At 43.8% G+C, this 17,690-nt stretch overlaps 3 protein-coding genes across 3 annotated transcripts in view; all 3 read right to left on the bottom strand.

The window, feature by feature from the left end:
• LOC127000777 (cholinesterase 1-like) overlaps window positions 1–10,551 on the bottom strand; it is a 13,152-nt gene extending 2,601 nt beyond the window's left edge. Inside the window, exons 1-9 of the mRNA XM_050864810.1 lie at window positions 10,411–10,551; window positions 7,947–8,140; window positions 7,246–7,398; window positions 6,858–7,008; window positions 5,985–6,170; window positions 4,241–4,452; window positions 1,355–1,505; window positions 1,034–1,212; window positions 426–591 (exon numbers count right to left, since the gene is read on the bottom strand). Of these exons, the coding sequence (XP_050720767.1) occupies window positions 426–591; window positions 1,034–1,212; window positions 1,355–1,505; window positions 4,241–4,452; window positions 5,985–6,170; window positions 6,858–7,008; window positions 7,246–7,398; window positions 7,947–8,135 (1,387 nt within the window). The 5' untranslated portion in view covers window positions 8,136–8,140; window positions 10,411–10,551. The remainder of the gene's footprint in view (window positions 1–425; window positions 592–1,033; window positions 1,213–1,354; window positions 1,506–4,240; window positions 4,453–5,984; window positions 6,171–6,857; window positions 7,009–7,245; window positions 7,399–7,946; window positions 8,141–10,410) is intronic.
• Window positions 1–17,690, bottom strand: part of LOC127000778 (cholinesterase 1-like) — a 56,102-nt gene that overhangs the window by 2,601 nt on the left and 35,811 nt on the right. The gene's annotated exons all lie outside the window — the stretch shown is intronic.
• LOC127000988 (putative inactive carboxylesterase 4) lies at window positions 418–8,135 on the bottom strand. The gene is made up of 8 exons (XM_050865162.1): window positions 7,947–8,135; window positions 7,246–7,398; window positions 6,858–7,008; window positions 5,985–6,170; window positions 4,241–4,452; window positions 1,355–1,505; window positions 1,034–1,212; window positions 418–591 (listed from the first exon to the last, which is right to left on the bottom strand). The coding sequence occupies exons 1-8, from the start codon at window positions 8,133–8,135 to the stop codon at window positions 418–420; spliced, it is 1,395 nt and encodes a 464-aa protein (XP_050721119.1).

Genomic DNA, 17,690 nt, shown 5'->3' with positions numbered 1-17,690 from the left:
TCTATCTTCTATCGCTATTTTCACGCTGACTGCTCTTCTGAACTTGCTAACTGCATGCCTCCCCCCTCCCGCGGCCCCGCTGCACACGACTTTCTACTCATGCTCATCCCTATACTGTCCTAACCCCTTATGCAAGAGTTAACCAGCATCTTCACTCTTTCATCCCTCACGTTGGTAAACTCTGGAACAATCTTCCTTCATCTGTATTTCCTCCTGCCTACGACTTGAACTCTTTCAAGAGGAGGGTATCAGGACACCTCTCCTCCCGAAATTGACCTCTCTTTCGGCAACCTCTTTGGATTCTTTTTTGTAGGAGCAGCGAGTAGCGATTTTTTTTTTTATTATTGTTTCCTTTTTTTGTGCTCTTGAGCTGTCTCCTTTGTTGTAAAAAAAAAAAAAAAAAAGGTTAGGTGGCGTTCACGTACACTTGAAGTCAATCGTCATGTTCGTTCTTATCGCCTGTTCCGTGAAGCTGTTCTGGCCGCGGTGGTCCAGCTGGTACATGTAGACTCCGTGGCCGTAATCAGCGTCACGGGCGTGGAACTGCGAGGCGAGGTCGTGAGGCATATTGAAGAATACGTCCCCGAACATCTGTGGAGAGAGGGATTGGTCAGAAACAGGGAGAGAAGGATACAGCTCGGGGTGGACGCGTTGAGGTCGTGAGGAAAAGCGAAGAAATCTGTGGAGAGTGACGAGTCTTATAAACTCTCAGACACTTCCGCCTCCCACACCACCTATTTCCAAAGGGCAAAATGGATATTAGTCGGGTTCTAATGAGTGTTTCTTTAGGTTCATGGCGCAGAAGAGGGGTCAGACTACCAAAAGTGTCATAAAACCACCCCTGGAAATGCCCAAAACTCCTACGACAGCCTTGTCAGATATGTGTGGCTGGGTCCCGAAGTGTTTAAGAATATGTCCGTTAGTGTGTAAAGTGGAAGAGCTATATGAATGAAGGGATGGGAAAGAGAACAACAACAACAAAAAAAACCTACCACTACCCCCATCATCACACCTTCCCAGCTCACACCCTCACCTCAATCCAGCGGTCAATGTTGCTCTGCGTCAAGGTGAGGTTCCCGGCGCCCAGGTAGTGGAAAAAGATCCTTCGCGCCAGGAGGTAGGGCTCCTCGTCCTGGTCCGTACCCACCGAGTAGGCGGCGAACCTCTCGAACTCTGACAACAGCTGCTCCCCCACCGGCGTTGTGAGGGCGCCTGAGGGGAGAGAGAGCAGTCTTATTCCTCTCTTCACCCACCTATCCTTTTCCCCTCTTCCCATCACTTACTCCCCTCACCTCCTCTTCTCTCCTCCCCTTCCGTCTCCACCCCTCCTCTTTCCCCCCCCCCCCCCACTTACCCATCCCGATGTAGGCCCCCTCGTCCCGGCACACCCCCGAGATGACGTCCACCTTGTTGTATCGCCCCTCCCGCACCAGGTTGGCGGGGTGGTCGGGCAGGTAGTCACCGTCCACGCGCGGCACCATGTGGAGAGGGAAGTTGTTCCAAGTCTGTGGGGGAGAGGAGTGGAGTAAGACGGAGTGGAGATGAGTGGAGTAGAGTGGAGTGGAATGGAGTTTGTTTCAAGTAAGTGGAAGCGGGAGTAGGAATGTGAGTGTAGTTTGGAAAATACGCATATCGATGGAGTATAAGATTTAAGAGTTTGGGAATGTATTAATATAAGCTCTTTCACGGCTGTTTGAGGTGGAATGGAGTGGAGTGGAGTGGAGTGAAATGGAGTGGAGTACTGGATAGGAGTAGCAGAGAGCAGTGGAGTGGTTTGGTATGGAGTGGAAAGGAGTGGAGTGGAGTTTGTGTTTAAGGAATGTGGAAATGGGGATTGAGAGTGGAGTGGAGTTTGTATTTAAGAAATGTGGAAATGGGGATTGGGAGTCGAGTGGAGTTTAAGGAATGTGGAAATGGGGATTGGAAGTGGTGTGGAGTTTGTGTTTAAGGAATGTGGAAATGGGGATTGAGAGTGGAGTGGAGTTTAAGGAATGTGGAAATGGGGATTGGGAGTGGAGTGGAGTTTGTGTTTAAGGAATGTGGAAATGGGGATTGGGAGTGGAGTGGAATTTAAAGAATGTGGAAAATGGGGATTGGGAGTGGAGTTTAGGAATGTGGAAATGGGGATTGGGAGTGGAGTGGGTTTAAGGAATGTGGAAATGGGGATTGGGAGTGGAGTGGAGTTTGTGTTTAAGGAATGTGGAAATGATGATTGAGAGTAGTTTTTAAGGAATGTGGAAATGGGGATTGGGAGTGGAGTGGAGTTTAAGGAATGTGGAAATGGGGATTGGGAGTGGAGTGGAGTTTAAGGAATGTGGAAATGGGGATTGGGAGTGGAGTGGAGTTTAAGGAATGTGGAAATGGGGATTGGGAGTGGAGTGGAGTTTATGGCTTGTGGAAATGGGGATTGGGAGTGGAGTGGAGTTTGTGTTTTAGGAATGTGGAAATGGGGATTGGGAGTGGAGTGGAGTTTAAGGAATGTGGAAATGGGGATTGGGAGTGGAGTGGAGTTTGTGTTTTAGGAATGTGGAAATGGGGATTGGGAGTGGAGTGGAGTTTGTGTTTAAGGAATGTGGAAATGGGGATTGGGAGTGGAGTGGAGTTTAAGGAATGTGGAAATGGGGATTGGGAGTGGAGTGGAGTTTAAGGAATGTGGAAATGGGGATTGGGAGTGGAGTGGAGTTTAAGGAATGTGGAAATGGGGATTGGGAGTGGAGTGGAGTTTAAGGAATGTGGAAATGGGGATTGGGAGTGGAGTGGAGTTTAAGGAATGTGGAAATGGGGATTGGGAGTGGAGTGGAGTTTGTGTTTAAGGAATGTGGAAATGGGGATTGGGTGTGGAGTTTGTGTTTGAATGTGGAAATGGGGATTGGGAGTGGAGTGGAGTTTGTGTTTAAGGAATGTGGAAATGGGGATTGGGAGTGGAGTGGAGTTTGTGTTTAAGGAATGTGGAAATGGGGATTGGGAGTGGAGTGGAGTTTGTGTTTAAGGAATGTGGAAATGGGGATTGGGAGTGGAGTGGAGTTTGTGTTTAAGGAATGTGGAAATGGGGATTGGGAGTGGAGTTTGTGTTTAAGGAATGTGGAAATGGGGATTGGGAGTGGTGTGGAGTTTGTGTTTAAGGAATGTGGAAATGGGGATTGGGAGTGGAGTGGAGTTTGTGTTTAAGGAATGTGGAAATGGGGATTGGGAGTGGAGTTTGTGTTTAAGGAATGTGGAAATGGGGATTGGGAGTGGAGTGGAGTTTGTGTTTAAGGAATGTGGAAATGGGGATTGGGAGTGGAGTTTGTGTTTAAGGAATGTGGAAATGGGGATTGGGAGTGGAGTGGAGTTTGTGTTTAAGGAATGTGGAAATGGGGATTGGGAGTGGAGTGGAGTTTGTGTTTAAGGAATGTGGAAATGGGGATTGGGAGTGGAGTGGAGTTTAAGGAATGTGGAAATGGGGATTGGGAGTGGAGTGGAGTTTAAGGAATGTGGAAATGGGGATTGGGAGTGGAGTGGAGTTTGTGTAAGGAATGGGGATTGGGAGTGGACTGGAGTTTAAGGAATGTGGAAATGGAGATTGGGAGTGGAGTGGAGTTTAAGGAATGTAGAAATGGGGATTGGGAGTGGAGTGGAGTTTAAGGAATGTAGAAATGGGGATTGGGAGTGGAGTGGAGTTTAAGGAATGTGGAAATGGGGATTGGGAGTGGTGTGGAGTTTGTGTTTAAGGAATGTGGAAATGGGGATTGGGAGTGGAGTGGAGTTTAAGGAATGTGGAAATGGGGATTGGGAGTGGAGTGGAGTTTAAGGAATGTGGAAATGGAGATTGGGAGTGGAGTGGAGTTTAAGGAATGTAGAAATGGGGATTGGGAGTGGAGTGGAGTTTAAGGAATGTGGAAATGGGGATTGGGGGTGGTGTGGAGTTTGTGTTTAAGGAATGTGGAAATGATGATTGGGAGTGGAGTGAAGTTTAGTGAATGTGGAAATGGGGATTGGGACATGTGGATAGTCTACTAGAAACACGTGTCCACTAGGAATGCAGGGTGGAGAACGCAGAGAAACATGTCACCTCCACACCTCCACACGCCTCTCTCTGGCCTCTCGTTCTTGTTTCTCTACTTAGAGCAGCGTGCGGCGTCCATTTTTCGATGCTGATTTTATTTCTCTCCTTTTAGCTCCCTCCCTTATGGTGACAAACAAACCACCCACACCTACACCCATTTTCACCACCCTCACACCCACACCCACCCACACCCACCTCGCCTTGCTGAGATGTCGTCACGAGGTCGCTTGCAGGCACGTTCTGGAGACAGTTGAGGAGCGCCACGCTGTCCAGCTGACCGTCCACCTCCACACCTGCGCACTCCAGCTGGCGGCCCACACCTGCTGCCACGCGCTTGGGGTCATCCAGACGGACTGCCCAGGGGTTCAATGCGGTGCCCGAGTGCATGATGGCGCGGTGGAAGAGTCCTGAAGGTGCGGGAGTGAGAGGGAGAGGAGTAGAAGCAGGAATGAGTAGAGATGACAGACAGACAAACAGAAGTAAATAATGAAAGAAAACAAAGAGAAAATAGATAGGAAAAGACATACACACGTAAATAAAGAGGGAAATAAAGAAATAAAGACAGACAGAGAGAGAAAGAAAGACAAAAAAACCGAGTAAGAAAGCGAGAAAGAAGGAAGTCATAAAAAAACAAAGAAAAAAGAAAGAAGACAAACAAACAAACAAAGAAAACAAAGAACACTTTCTAAACTGCCCTCTTTCGGATTCTATCCCTCTCTGTGTTCCTTTATCTCCAATTTCCTTTCCGGCCATTCTATCTCTGCGGTAGACAGTCACTGTTCTTCCCCTAAACCTATCAACAGTGCTGTTCTACAGGTTTTCTGTCCTATCACCCACTCTCTTCCTGTTATTCATCAATGATCTTCTATCCATAACAAACTGTCCTATCCACTCATGCGCTGACGACTCCACTCTGCAGTATTCAACTTCTTTCAACAGAGGACCCTCTCAATAGGAATTACATGACTCCAGACTGGAGGCTGCAGAACGCTTAACCTCAGGCCTTGGTATAATTTCCGATTGGGGTAAAAGGAACCTTGTGTCCTTCAATGCCTCAAAAACCCAATTTCTCCACCTAGCTACTCGACACAATCTTCCAAACACCTATCCCCTATACTTCGACAACATTCAGCTGTCACCTTCTTCAACACTAAATATCCTCGGTCTATCCTTAGCTCAAAATCTCAACTGGAAACTTCACATCTCCTCTCTTACTAAATCAGCTTCCTCGAGGTTGGGCGTTCTGTATCGTCTCCGCCAGTTCTTCTCCCCCGCACAGATGCTTTCCATATATAGGGGCCTTGTCCGCCCTCGTATGGAGTATGCATCTCACTCCACTCACACAGCTCTTCTGGACAGAGTGGAGTCTAAGGCTCTTCGTCTCATCAGCTCTCCTTCTCTTACATACAGCCTTCTACCTCTCAAATTCCGCCGCCATGTTGCTTCTCTTTCTATCTTCCATCGATATTTTCACGCTGACTGCTCTTCTGAACTTGCTAACTGCATGCCTCCCCCCTCCCGCGGCCCCGCTGCAGACGACTTTCTACTCATGCTCATCCCTATACTGTCCAAACCCCATATGCAAGAGTTAACCAGCTTCTCCATTCTTTCATCCCCTTCACTGGTAAACTCTGGAACAGTCTTCCTTCGTCTGTATTTCCTCCTGCCCATGACTTGATCTCTTTTAAGAAGAATGTATCAAGACACCTCCATTCGAAACTGACCTCTCTTTTGGCCAGTCTATACTTATCACTATATGAGAGCAATTGTTAGGGGGCTTTTTTTTACATCTTTTTGCTACCCTTGAGTTGCTCTCTGTGCTGTAAAAACAAAAAACAAAAAAAACAAAACAAAAAAACTAATATTTTAACGCACACAACTCCCCCCCACCCCCACTTGCCTTACCTCACCCCCGTGCCCTCCCCTCCCCTCCACTAACCTTCAGCTTTGGGCGTCAGCATCTGGAAGTGGACGGAGGCGCCCCCGGCACTCTCGCCGTAGATCGTCACACGCTCTGGGTCGCCGCCGAAGCTCCTGATGTTCTCCTGCACCCAGCGGAGCGCCAGTGTCTGATCCTTGAGCCCCATGTTGCCGGGAATCACATCGTCCCCGGTGTAGAGGAAGCCTGTGAAGGGAGGAGGCGTTAAGGGCATGAGGGAGGGTAGGAGAGGGAGGGATGGAAAGGGAGGGTAGCATAAGAAAGGTAGAGGGTCAAGTGGGAAGGAAAGAGAGGGAGGGAGAGAGGGACGAGTAGGCAAGGGATGGGAAGGAAAAGGAAGGGAAGGGAAAGGGGCGAGTTGGGGAAGGAAGGAATGGAGGAATTTGTAAAAGATGAAAGATAGGAGACAAAAAGGGAGGGAAGGGAGTGAGACATGAATTGAGGTAATTGAAAGGACGGAGAGAAGAAGTAATGAGAGAACAGACAATTGATGCAGAATGAAAACAAACTGCATGAAGGCGGGAAGAACAAGGAGCTTTAACAAGAGGACAGCTGAACGAAAGAGGAACGGACAATGAACTGGATGGCGGAAGAAAGAACGCAAGGGGAGCGAAACACCCGCCCCCCAAGAGACACAGGGCCATATTCTTAAACCTCTCTCCGCCCCGGGCACGCACATCTGACAAGGCTTTCATAGGAGTTTTGAGCATTTCCAGAGGTACTTTCATTGACCCTGGTGGTAGTTTGACTCTTCCTCTGTGCCATGAATATGAAAACCGCTCATGCAAAACCCGATTCATCTCGTTTTCGGCCTTTGGAAATAGTTGATGTGAGATGCGGAGGTCTCTATAAGTACCAACCACAGAACCTCACCAAGCGTCCCCAAACGGTACTGCGGCGCCACCAGCACCACGTCCTTCGTCAGCAGCGGCAGCGGGGAGCCTCCAGCCAAGTCAGGGTCCCCCATGAAGAAGCCGCCGCCGTGGAGGAAGACCATCACGGGAAGAGGCTCGTCCCCACATAGCTGGCGAAGAGATGGAAGGAGGAGCGTGAAAGGTGAAGTTCATCTCCCTGTTTTGTCCCCTTCCCGCCTGCCCAGCGATGCCAAATTATCGTACTTTGAACATCGTATTTTTAGCATTTTCATTCCTAAAACTCTCGTACCTTTACAAATAACGATCGAAAATTAAAGTTATCGCTGAAAATGTTAAATAGTGGTGATGTTTTTTCACTTACGCAATAGTTATGTCACCTGGCTCACCTGTGGAGTGTAGACGTGCAGGTAGAGGCAGTCCTCCTCGCCCACCACCTTCATCTCCCCGCCCCCTATCAGACCCTCGAAGTCGAACTGAGGACACTGGGGCGGCGCGACGCTCTCCTTGACGCCCTCCCACGGCTCTGAAGGCACCGGGTCCTGGAGAAACATAGGACACTGTAGTTGCGCGTGGCCCCGGTGTTCATCTCTGTCTCATCGCCGGTTGGACGGAGGTGGAGAGGAAAAAACGGTAAGGAAAGGTGAGGAAAAAGAAGGTGAAGGCTCCGGGTCCTGAAGAAACAAAGGACAATGTAGCTGCGCGAGGCCCCGGTGTTCATCTCTGTCTCATCGCCAGTTTTGGAGAGAAATGAGGCAAAGGAAAATGAGGGTGAAGGCTCTATTGGGTCCTAAAGAACACACACACACACACACATACACACACACACACACACACACCTAGCAAAACGGGAGGATGAAACTGAGACAAACAAAACAAAAAACAAAACAAAACCTGGTACTAAAAAGAAAAAAAAATGAGATAACATTGAAAAAAAAAGAGAACAGAGAAAATGGAAGAAACGAGCAAACAAACAAAAAAAGAGAACTAATAAAAAACTTCAGAAGAAAATTGAAAACAACAAAAAAAAAGGAGAAAAAAAAAAACCCCGTCATGGAAAGAAAAGAAGACGAAAAAGATCTCGCCTTACCTTGAACCTGAGGGCGCCGACGGGAGGCTTGGCGAACGGAATCCCTCTGAAGGAGAACACTTTCCGCTCGCCGCCCGCCTCCAGCGTCTCCCCCTTGAAAACCCCGCCGCTGAGGGTCACCTGCACACCGCCCTCCCCCGCCACCGCCACCGCCGCCGCCACCACCCCCAGCAGGAGCAGCCTCAGCATCGTGTCTGGAGGAGGGATGAAGATGCTGGTTTTGTCGTATTTTGCTTCTGACTTAATTTGTTTTCTTGTTTTGTTAGTTTGTTATTAGTGGGTTAGTTTGTTTGTTGTTTATTTTAAGATGTTCATTACCCCCCCCCTCCCCTCTATCCCTCCACTTCTCTAATCTTCTATATTCTTTTTTTTTTTTTTTTCCTTTTCCCGCATCGCTCTCACTTTCATTTCCTGTTTCTCTGCGTCTCAGGTGTTTGTGGAATGCTGAACAGGTGGCTAATGATGTCCTCTACCTGCTTCGTTTCCTCCCTCCGTCTACCCGACTTCCATTCCAAGCTTGGAGTCGTATTTGCTAAACCTACACCCCTGTTTTATTTTTCCGTTCATCCACTCTTCTATTTGTTAAGCAGTTCTCTTGTTGTTTGCTGTAAATACACTACTCGTTGATTTGTTACTTCCATCAACCATTCTGTTTGTACACCATCTAATTATTAAACAGGAAATTCGTAAACTAATTTTTGTCGATCCAGTTCTTATACAATTTCTTGCCTATATATCCAATTTTAAAACCAATTCTTGCATATCCAATTCATAAACCAATTCTTGCCTATCCAATTCTAAAACCAATTCTTGCCTATCCAATTCATAAACCAATTCTTGCATATCCAATTCATAAACCAATTCTTGCCTATCCAATTCGTAAACAAATTCTTGCCTATCCAATTCTTAAACCAATCCTTGCCTATCCATTTCTTAAACCAATTCTTGCCTATCCAATTCATAAACCAATTTTTGCCTATCCAATTCGTAAACCAATGCTTGCCTATCCAATTCTAAAACCAATTCTTGCCTATCCAATTCTTAAACAAATTCTTGTCTATCCAATTCAAAAACCAATTCTTGCCTATCCAATTCTTAAACAAATTCTTGCCTATCCAATTCATAAACCAATTCTTGCCTATCCAATTCATAAACCAATTCTTGCATATCCAATTCATAAACCAATTCTTGCCTATCCAATTCATAAACCAATTCTTGCATATCCAATTCATAAACCAATTCTTGCCTATCCAATTCATAAACCAATTCTTGCCTATCCAATTCATAAACCAATTCTTGCCTATCCAATTCATAAACCAATTCTTGCCTATCCAATTCATAAACCAATTCTTGCCTATCCAATTCATAAACCAATTCTTGCCTATCCAATTCATTGTTATAGTAGGATATCAATGTATTATTATTATTTAATATCACCACGAATTAGGCATACAATTGTCAATGGAAAAAACCCACGACAGATAGATCACGCCACCTTATAGGAATGTCGTCCGTCAGTGTTTACCGTCTTAGTTTTGTATACTTCGCACTCCGATGGTGCGCGGAGGTCACCTTGACATACGTGACCAATTGTAACCCCGACAAGCCCGTTACATCATAAACCAATTCTTGCCTATCCAATTCATAAACCAATTCTTGCCTATCCAATTCATAAACCAATTCTTGCCTATCCAATTCATAAACAAATTCTTGCCTATCCAATTCATAAACCAATTCTTGCCTATCCAATTCATAAACCAATTCTTGCCTATCCAATTCATAAACCAATTCTTGCCTATCCAATTCATAAACCAATTCTTGCCTATCCAATTCATAAACCAATTCTTGCCTATTCATTTCTTAAACCAATTCTTGCCTATCCAATTCATAAACCAATTCTTGCCTATTCATTTCTTAAACCAATTCTTGCCTATCCAATTCATAAACCAATTCTTGCCTATCCAATTCATAAACCAATTCTTGCCTATCCAATTCTAAAACCAATTCTTGCCTATCCATTTCTTAAACCAATTCTTGCCTATCCATTTCTTAAACCAATTCTTGCCTATTCATTTCTTAAACCAATTCTTGCCTATTCATTTCTTAAACCAATTCTTGGCTATCCATTTCTTAAACCAATTCTTGCCTATCCAATTCATAAACCAATTCTTGCCTATCCAATTCTAAAACCAATTCTTGCCTATCCAATTCATAAACCAATTCTTGCCTATCCAATTCTAAAACCAATTCTTGCCTATCCAATTCATAAACCAATTCTTGCCTATCCAATTCATAAGCCAATTCTTGCCTATCCAATTCGTAAACCAATTTTTGCCTATCCAATTTGTAAACCAGTTCTTAAACCCCTTGCCCATAATATATTTCTTAAACCTGAAATTTGTGAGCCTATCCCATTCTTAAATCAATGCTTGCCTATCATATTCTTAAGGTCTCCAATACGTACTAGCTTGCAGGACGTTGTAGTTAGCCTTTCTGATATTGCTGTTCCTGGTCACTACTAACACGGTATCCAGGGAGAGCGAGGACAGCGAATGAAGGTTATACCCCACTGACGTGTGTGGAAGTGACTGATGATCAGCTGTTTTATCTCCACGCACGGCTGGGATCAATGTGGTTACCAGCTTATCATTCTTATCGCATCGTATTCTTCGGTTTCTGACTCATAAGTATATACTAAAACATCGATACCTTGCGGTTTTAACACTAAGTTTATTTGGATATCGTTACTGGTGTGGCTACGATAGTTTTTTCGGGCCGGAGACTGATAGATGCAATGTTCTGGGTATACGAGGATCTGGTAACGCTGGCTGAGTGCTGGGATGACAGGAAAAAGTGTCGTACCGCGTCACTCACCCCATCACCCTTGACCCTGAGGAGACGGCAAAGCATGACGACGCCCTCACACTCACCCACCGTGTACACAAACAAACAAACAAGCAAACGAAAACGACTCTGGGGTAATATTCTCTAACATTTTGAGGCCTACAGACCCACATTTGACAAGGCTTTCGGATATTTTCACTGTGTTATTGCAGTTTCTCTAATGCTTTCGTAGAGGTTGTTGTGTTAGTGTTTCCATGGTGGGTAGATTTATGAGCATAGTGATAGTTTGACAAGGCTCACACACCCACATTTGACAGGGCTTTCGTAGAGGTTGTTGTGTTAGTATTTCCACGGTGGGCAGTTTTATGAGCCTAGCGATAGTTTGACAAGGCTCACCCACCCACATTTGACAAGGCTTTCGTAGAGGTTGTTGTGTTAGTATTTTCATGATGGGTAGTTTTAAGAACCTAGTGATAGTTTGACAAGGCTCACACACCCACATTTGACAAGGCTTTCGTAGAGGTTGTTGTGTTAGTGTTTCCATGGTGGGTAGATTTATGAGCATAGTGATAGTTTGACAAGGCTCACCCACCCACATTTGACAAGGCTTTCGTAGAGGTTGTTGTGTTAGTATTTTCATGGTGGGTAGTTTTATGAGCCTAGCGATAGTTTGACAATGTTTCTTCTGCACCGTGAATTTGACAAAAACACTCTGAAACTCGACTGATCCCCTTTATGGCGTCTGATAAGGGTGTTGATCCTTTAATTCAACCGTAACTGATTCTATAAATGATCCTGTGACGCATATTTTCCCCTTTCATACTTCCCATTCATTTCCCCAACTCTTTCTGTATCACCAACAAACAATTAAAACCTTTTCTAAATCTCCTTCAAACACAACATTTATTCTTTTGATTTATTCTTCTCTTCACTGTAACGTTTTATTTTCCTCTTATTTACTTAACGTTTCTATCCTACACCCTTTCTTCCTTATTTACAAACACTTAAAACCTTTTCTTCATCGCCTATTACACATTTATTCCCTTAATTTATTTTTCTCTCCTCTGTAACGTTTTATTTTCCTCTTATTTACTTACCGTCTCTTTTCTACACCCTTTCTTCCTTACCTTCAAACACAAAACCTTTTCTAAATCACCTTCAAACACAACATTTCTTCTCTTAATTCATTCTTCTCTTCTCTATAACGCTTTATTTTCCTCTCATTTACCTCCCGTCTCTTTCCTACACCCTTTCTTCCTTACCTTCAAACACAAAACCTTTTCTAAATCACCTTCAAACACAACATTTATTCTTTTGATTTATTCTTCTCTTCTCTGTAACGCTTTATTTTTCTCTTCTTTATCTCCCGTTTCTTTCCTACACCCTTTCTTCCTTACCTTCAAACACAAAACCTTTTCTAAATCACCTTCAAACACAACATTTATTCTTTTGATTTATTCTTCTCTTCTTTGTAACGCTTTATTTTCCTCTTCTTTACTTACCGTCTCTTTCCTACACCCTTTCTTCCTTACCTTCAAACACAAAACCCTTTTCTGCATCGCCTATTAACACATTTCCTCTTATTTTTTTTCTTCTCTTAATTTCTTCTCTGCAACCCTTATTTTCCTCTTCTTTATCTTCCGTTTCTTCTAACCCTATCTTCCTTATACTAACAAACATAGCTGGGCACGATAATAGAAAACCTTATTCCCGATAACCGATAACTGATAATGAAAAACCTTAACGGCGATAACCGATATTCGTTAACTAGAGACACAAATATAGGCGATAACCGATAACCGATACCCGATATAAATCCACAATTCCGATACTAGCTAGCGATAAGTCCGATAGGCGAAAACGATACTATATTGATATTTCAGATAGAACAACATTGATGAATTCAAATTTTCATTATCTGTATTTTAGGAAACTTACAAAACCTTAAAACCACACGTTGACACGTACCTATGGACGTTAATACTAGAAATGCCTGAACCGGTGTTGTGTTATTTGGCGTCCCCACCGTCAAAAATTGTTTACAAACACTGGTCTCTCGTGAACGGTGCATGCTCAGACCAGCAAGCGTTGACCTGTACAGTCTCACAAAGCTTTCAAACCGTAATTAAGAGTTGCTGGAAGGCTGAATCAGACATATAGTACCACTACCACCATCCTCGCTGTTTTTAGAACGACACTCTGTACGAGTTGTATTTATATGTACAGAGTATACGTCGTTCTAGAAACAGCGAGATACTGTATATTTGATTCAGCTCTTCTCTAAATTGAAAAAAAGCATTGTGAGACTGAACAATCTACATAATAGTAATAGCATGCATCACGAGAAACCAGATGTTGTAAACAAAGCGCCCACTTTTGACGATGGGACACACCAAACACAACACCGGGTGCCTTCACTATCATGGCATGGTCACAAACGAATATGGAATATCAAATTTGAGGCAGTGAATAATCATTTTTGGGGCAAAGTTAAATGATTTTTCTCTATGATATATTGATTTTTGAGTAGCATAAAAAAATAACCTAATGTCTTAATTTTCATGATCTAAGTATGAAATCTCATCACCGAAGATATTTCATACCCCGAAGTCTTTTCATACAACACCGGGCCACGCATGCGCAGTAGGGAGACAACGTTTTTTTCTGAGAGGAAAAAAGTAGCGATTATCGCTAGTTTGGTTACAAAAGTAACGAAGATACCGATATATATTTAAATAAGTAGCGGATGGTCGATAATCCGATTTTGTTATCAGCGATGAAGTATCGCGATAACTTATCGCGATAACGCCCAGCTATGCAAACAAATATATTTCTGAATCTACTAACACAACAAATTTTCTTTCAGTTTATAATTCTCTATAACGCTTTATTTTTCTCTAAACTACTGCCTGTCTCTTTCCCCAACCCTTTCATCCATACGTACAAACATAAAACTCTTTCTGCATCTCCTGCTAACCTACTAACAAAACATTTCTTCTTTCAATGATTCTAAAACGCAGCTATTTATCCCTTCTTCCAGTTTCTTCTCCTACAAACACATGCAGTAATTCTTCTCTCAATATGAAAAGTAAAACGTTTAGAACAGAAAAGATTACAAGGAGGAAAGTTTTCATACAACACATCCTGACTTCACTGTAAAAGAGTTCACAGCCACGTTCACGGCCAGAGCAATAGAGATACGAGATAAGGGTCTGTATGTCGGTGAGGGTGACCTTGATGAATCAGGGAAGTAAGTGGAGGTTGATAAGAACGATACAGCCCTTCACGGAACACACAATGAACGAACACAAAGGATGAACTGATACAAGCAAAAAAAGGATGTTCCTGCTGACAGCGAGCGGCGAGTAGCGTTTATTTTTTTGTACTCTTTTTGTTGCCCTTGAGCCGTCTCCTTTGCTGTATAAAAAAAAAGCACGGAGATGAAACTGACACCGAGAGACAAATAGACAGAAGGCGATTGACAGCAAGTAGAGGAAGTCAATACCGAAAGACCAAACGACGGAGCGCAGTTGACAGCACAGAGGAGAGAAAAGGACAGGACGGAATTGACAGCATGCACAGAGAGGACACAAAAGGACAGGAGGCGACTGACAGACAGAGAGATGAAAGTCACAACGATAGACAAAACCACAGGAGGCAATTGACAGCAAGGAGAGGAAATCAATACCGAAGGACGAAAGACGGGGAGCAGTTGACAGCGCTGAGAGGAGACAAAACGAGAAAATCATCACCAAAAGACCACATGCTTGAGACAACGGAGCTCCTTATATCCAGCCCTCCAAGGCGCAGACACTGGACGAACACAAAGACCGAACAGACACGAACACAAAGACCGAACAGACACGAACACAAAGACCGAACAGACACAAACACAAAGACCGAACAGACACGAACACAAAGACCGAACAGACACAAACACAAAGACCGAACAGACACGAACACAAAGACCGAACAGACACGAACACAAAGACCGAACAGACACGAACACAAAGACCGAACAGACACGAACACAAAGACCGAACAGACACAAACACAAAGACCGAACAGACACAAACACAAAGACCGAACAGACACAAACACAAAGACCGAACAGACACAAACACAAAGACCGAACAGACGCGAACGCAAAGACCGAACAGACACAAACACAAAGACCGAACAGACACAAACACAAAGACCGAACAGACACAAACACAAAGACCGAACAGACACAAACACAAAGACCGAACAGACACAAACACAAAGACCGAACAGACACAAACATAAAGACCGAACAGACACAAACACAAAGACCGAACAGACACAAACACAAAGACCGAACAGACACAAACACAAAGACCGAACAGACACAAACACAATGACCGAACAGACACAAACACAAAGACCGAACAGACACAAACACAAAGACCGAACAGACACAAACACAAAGACCGAACAGACACAAACATAAAGACCGAACAGACACAAACACAAAGACCGAACAGACGCGAACACAAAGACCGAACAGACGCGAACACAAAGACCGAACAGACACAAACACAAAGACCGAACAGACACAAACACAAAGACCGAACAGACACAAACACAAAGACCGAACAGACGCGAACACAAAGACCGAACAGACACAAACACAAAGACCGAACAGACACTAAGACAAAAGGTAACGTTCCTGATGACAGCACGGGGAGGATATTGTACCTGTAATGTTTGGTGTTGCTGGAGACGCTGAAAAGACGAGGAAACACACCGGGATGATCTCTCTGTATCGGGTGACGAGAAGAAACCTTATGACTATGTTGAAGTGTGCTGAAGGTAAAGTTTGGGGCACACGCTGAAGCTGCGCGTGGCCTCAGTGCTCATCTCCGTCACACTGGTCTGAGGAACCTTTTTTTTTTTTTGACAGTAAATAGCTCAAGGAAAAAAAATAATGAAAAAAAAGGTCCGCAAATCTCTGCTCCCATAGAAAGAGTTAAGAGAAGTGGCCCTATTCATCAACGTAGAGGAAATCATTATTGTCATACATCACGGCAAACACTATAAATAAAATCCGCTTGCTCCACAACGGGCTGGGGTCGTCCGAGGTAACGTTGCCAGATTGTCGTACTCAGCTTCCTATGTTTGCTGATTTTCGACTCAAAAACTTCCTCCTCGACCCCAGTAACTGCCTTCATATATAGTTATCGTTAAAATTTCTTCTTCTATTCCAACCTATACATCCCCTTTCTCCTTCCACACCTTTCTCCATCCCTTACAAACACAAAACGCTTTCATTATACCATTTATTAACACCGCATTTCCTATCTAATTTCTTCTTAATTTCCAACCTACACATCCCCTTTCTCCTTCCACACCTTTCTCCAGCCCTTACAAATTATACCATTTATTAACACCGCATTTTCTATTTAATTTCTTCTTCTCTCTTTTGTCTTCCATATGTGCTTTTTGGCAATAGTTATGGCTCAGGAACCGGTAAATACGAGGCTCTGAGTACGATAATCTGGCAACGGTAGTCCGCGGGGTCCCTCAAGAGAACGTACCGGCGAACGTTATAGACAGCACCGAAACGCAACAAAACAAAACACTAATAATCATCGTTCCCTGACCTATCGTAAAGCGTAAAGCGTAAAGCGTAAAGCGGAAAAAATAGCAAGTCAGTCTCCGCGCTTGCTAACGTAATCTTGGATGATGAAACACAGCAAAACAAAACACTAATAATCATCGTTCCCTGACCTATCGAACGGAGCGGTGGCGTAAAGCGGAAAATTACCAAGTCAGTCTCCGCGCTCGCTAACGTAACCTTGGATGATAATCTTATGCCGGCACTCAGAATCACGATGAGGCGGCGTTATTTTTTGTGTTATGACGGTAAACATGATCTCACCTTCACACCGACACCCCCCCCCCCTTTCCCCGCCACACCACCGTTGCCAGATTATCGTACTCAAGAGCCGCGTATTTACCGGTTTCTCTGTTACCAAGAAGCACCAATAATTAACCACTTAAACGATAACCATATATGAAGGCAGTTGTTTGGGTGATGAGAGCAGTTTTTGAGTCGGAAAGCGGCAAACATAAGAGGCAGAGTACGACAATCTGGCAACGTTGCTCCACTCCTTTCTCCATCCCTTACAAACACAAAACGCTTCCATTACCATTTATTAACACCGCATTTCCTATTTAATTTCTTCTTCTTCTTTTTTATCTTCCTTTCCCTCATTTAAATATCTCTTATCTTTTTTCCTCTTCTTTCTTCTCTTTTCTTCTCTTTTCTCCTCTCTTACCTTACTTATTAACACCGCGTTTCCTATCTATTTTCTTCTTCTCTTCTAACCTGTACATCCCCTTTCTCCCTACACACCTTTCTCCATTCCTTACAAACACAAAACGCTTTCATTTCTTTTCTAATTTCTTCTTTTCTTTAACTTCTTCTCTTCCAACCTACAGATCCCTTCTTCCTCCACACCTTTCTTTACTCCTTACAAAGACAAAACGCTTTCAACATCACTTACGTACACGACATTTATTTTCTAACGATCGACTGATTGATAGTTTATTGATGGAGGAGGGAGGAGCCTGCCATCCCAACCCCCAGGCAATACAAAGTGTGATTGTACAACTAATTTCTACCTCTCTAACTTTTTTTTTCACTTCCTTGCTTCCCTGTTCTTCCCTTAAACATTCCTGGATCCCCTAGAAACACACACAAAGCCCTTCCTTCATCATTTACTAACTACATTTTTTTTTAATTTCTTCATCTCTTAACTTTTTTTTCTCCTCTATGTAACACTTTATTCTTCACTGCTTGACCTCCTGATTCTTCTCTTAGCCCTTCATGGATCTACTAGAAACACACAAAGTACTTCCTTCATCATTTATTAA

The sequence above is a fragment of the Eriocheir sinensis genome, chromosome 19 (genome assembly GCF_024679095.1).
Source record: "Eriocheir sinensis breed Jianghai 21 chromosome 19, ASM2467909v1, whole genome shotgun sequence".
Classification (NCBI taxonomy): Eukaryota; Metazoa; Arthropoda; class Malacostraca; order Decapoda; family Varunidae; genus Eriocheir; species Eriocheir sinensis.
Note: the sequence above shows the minus strand (reverse complement) of the source record. Positions and strands in the feature narration are given on the sequence as shown.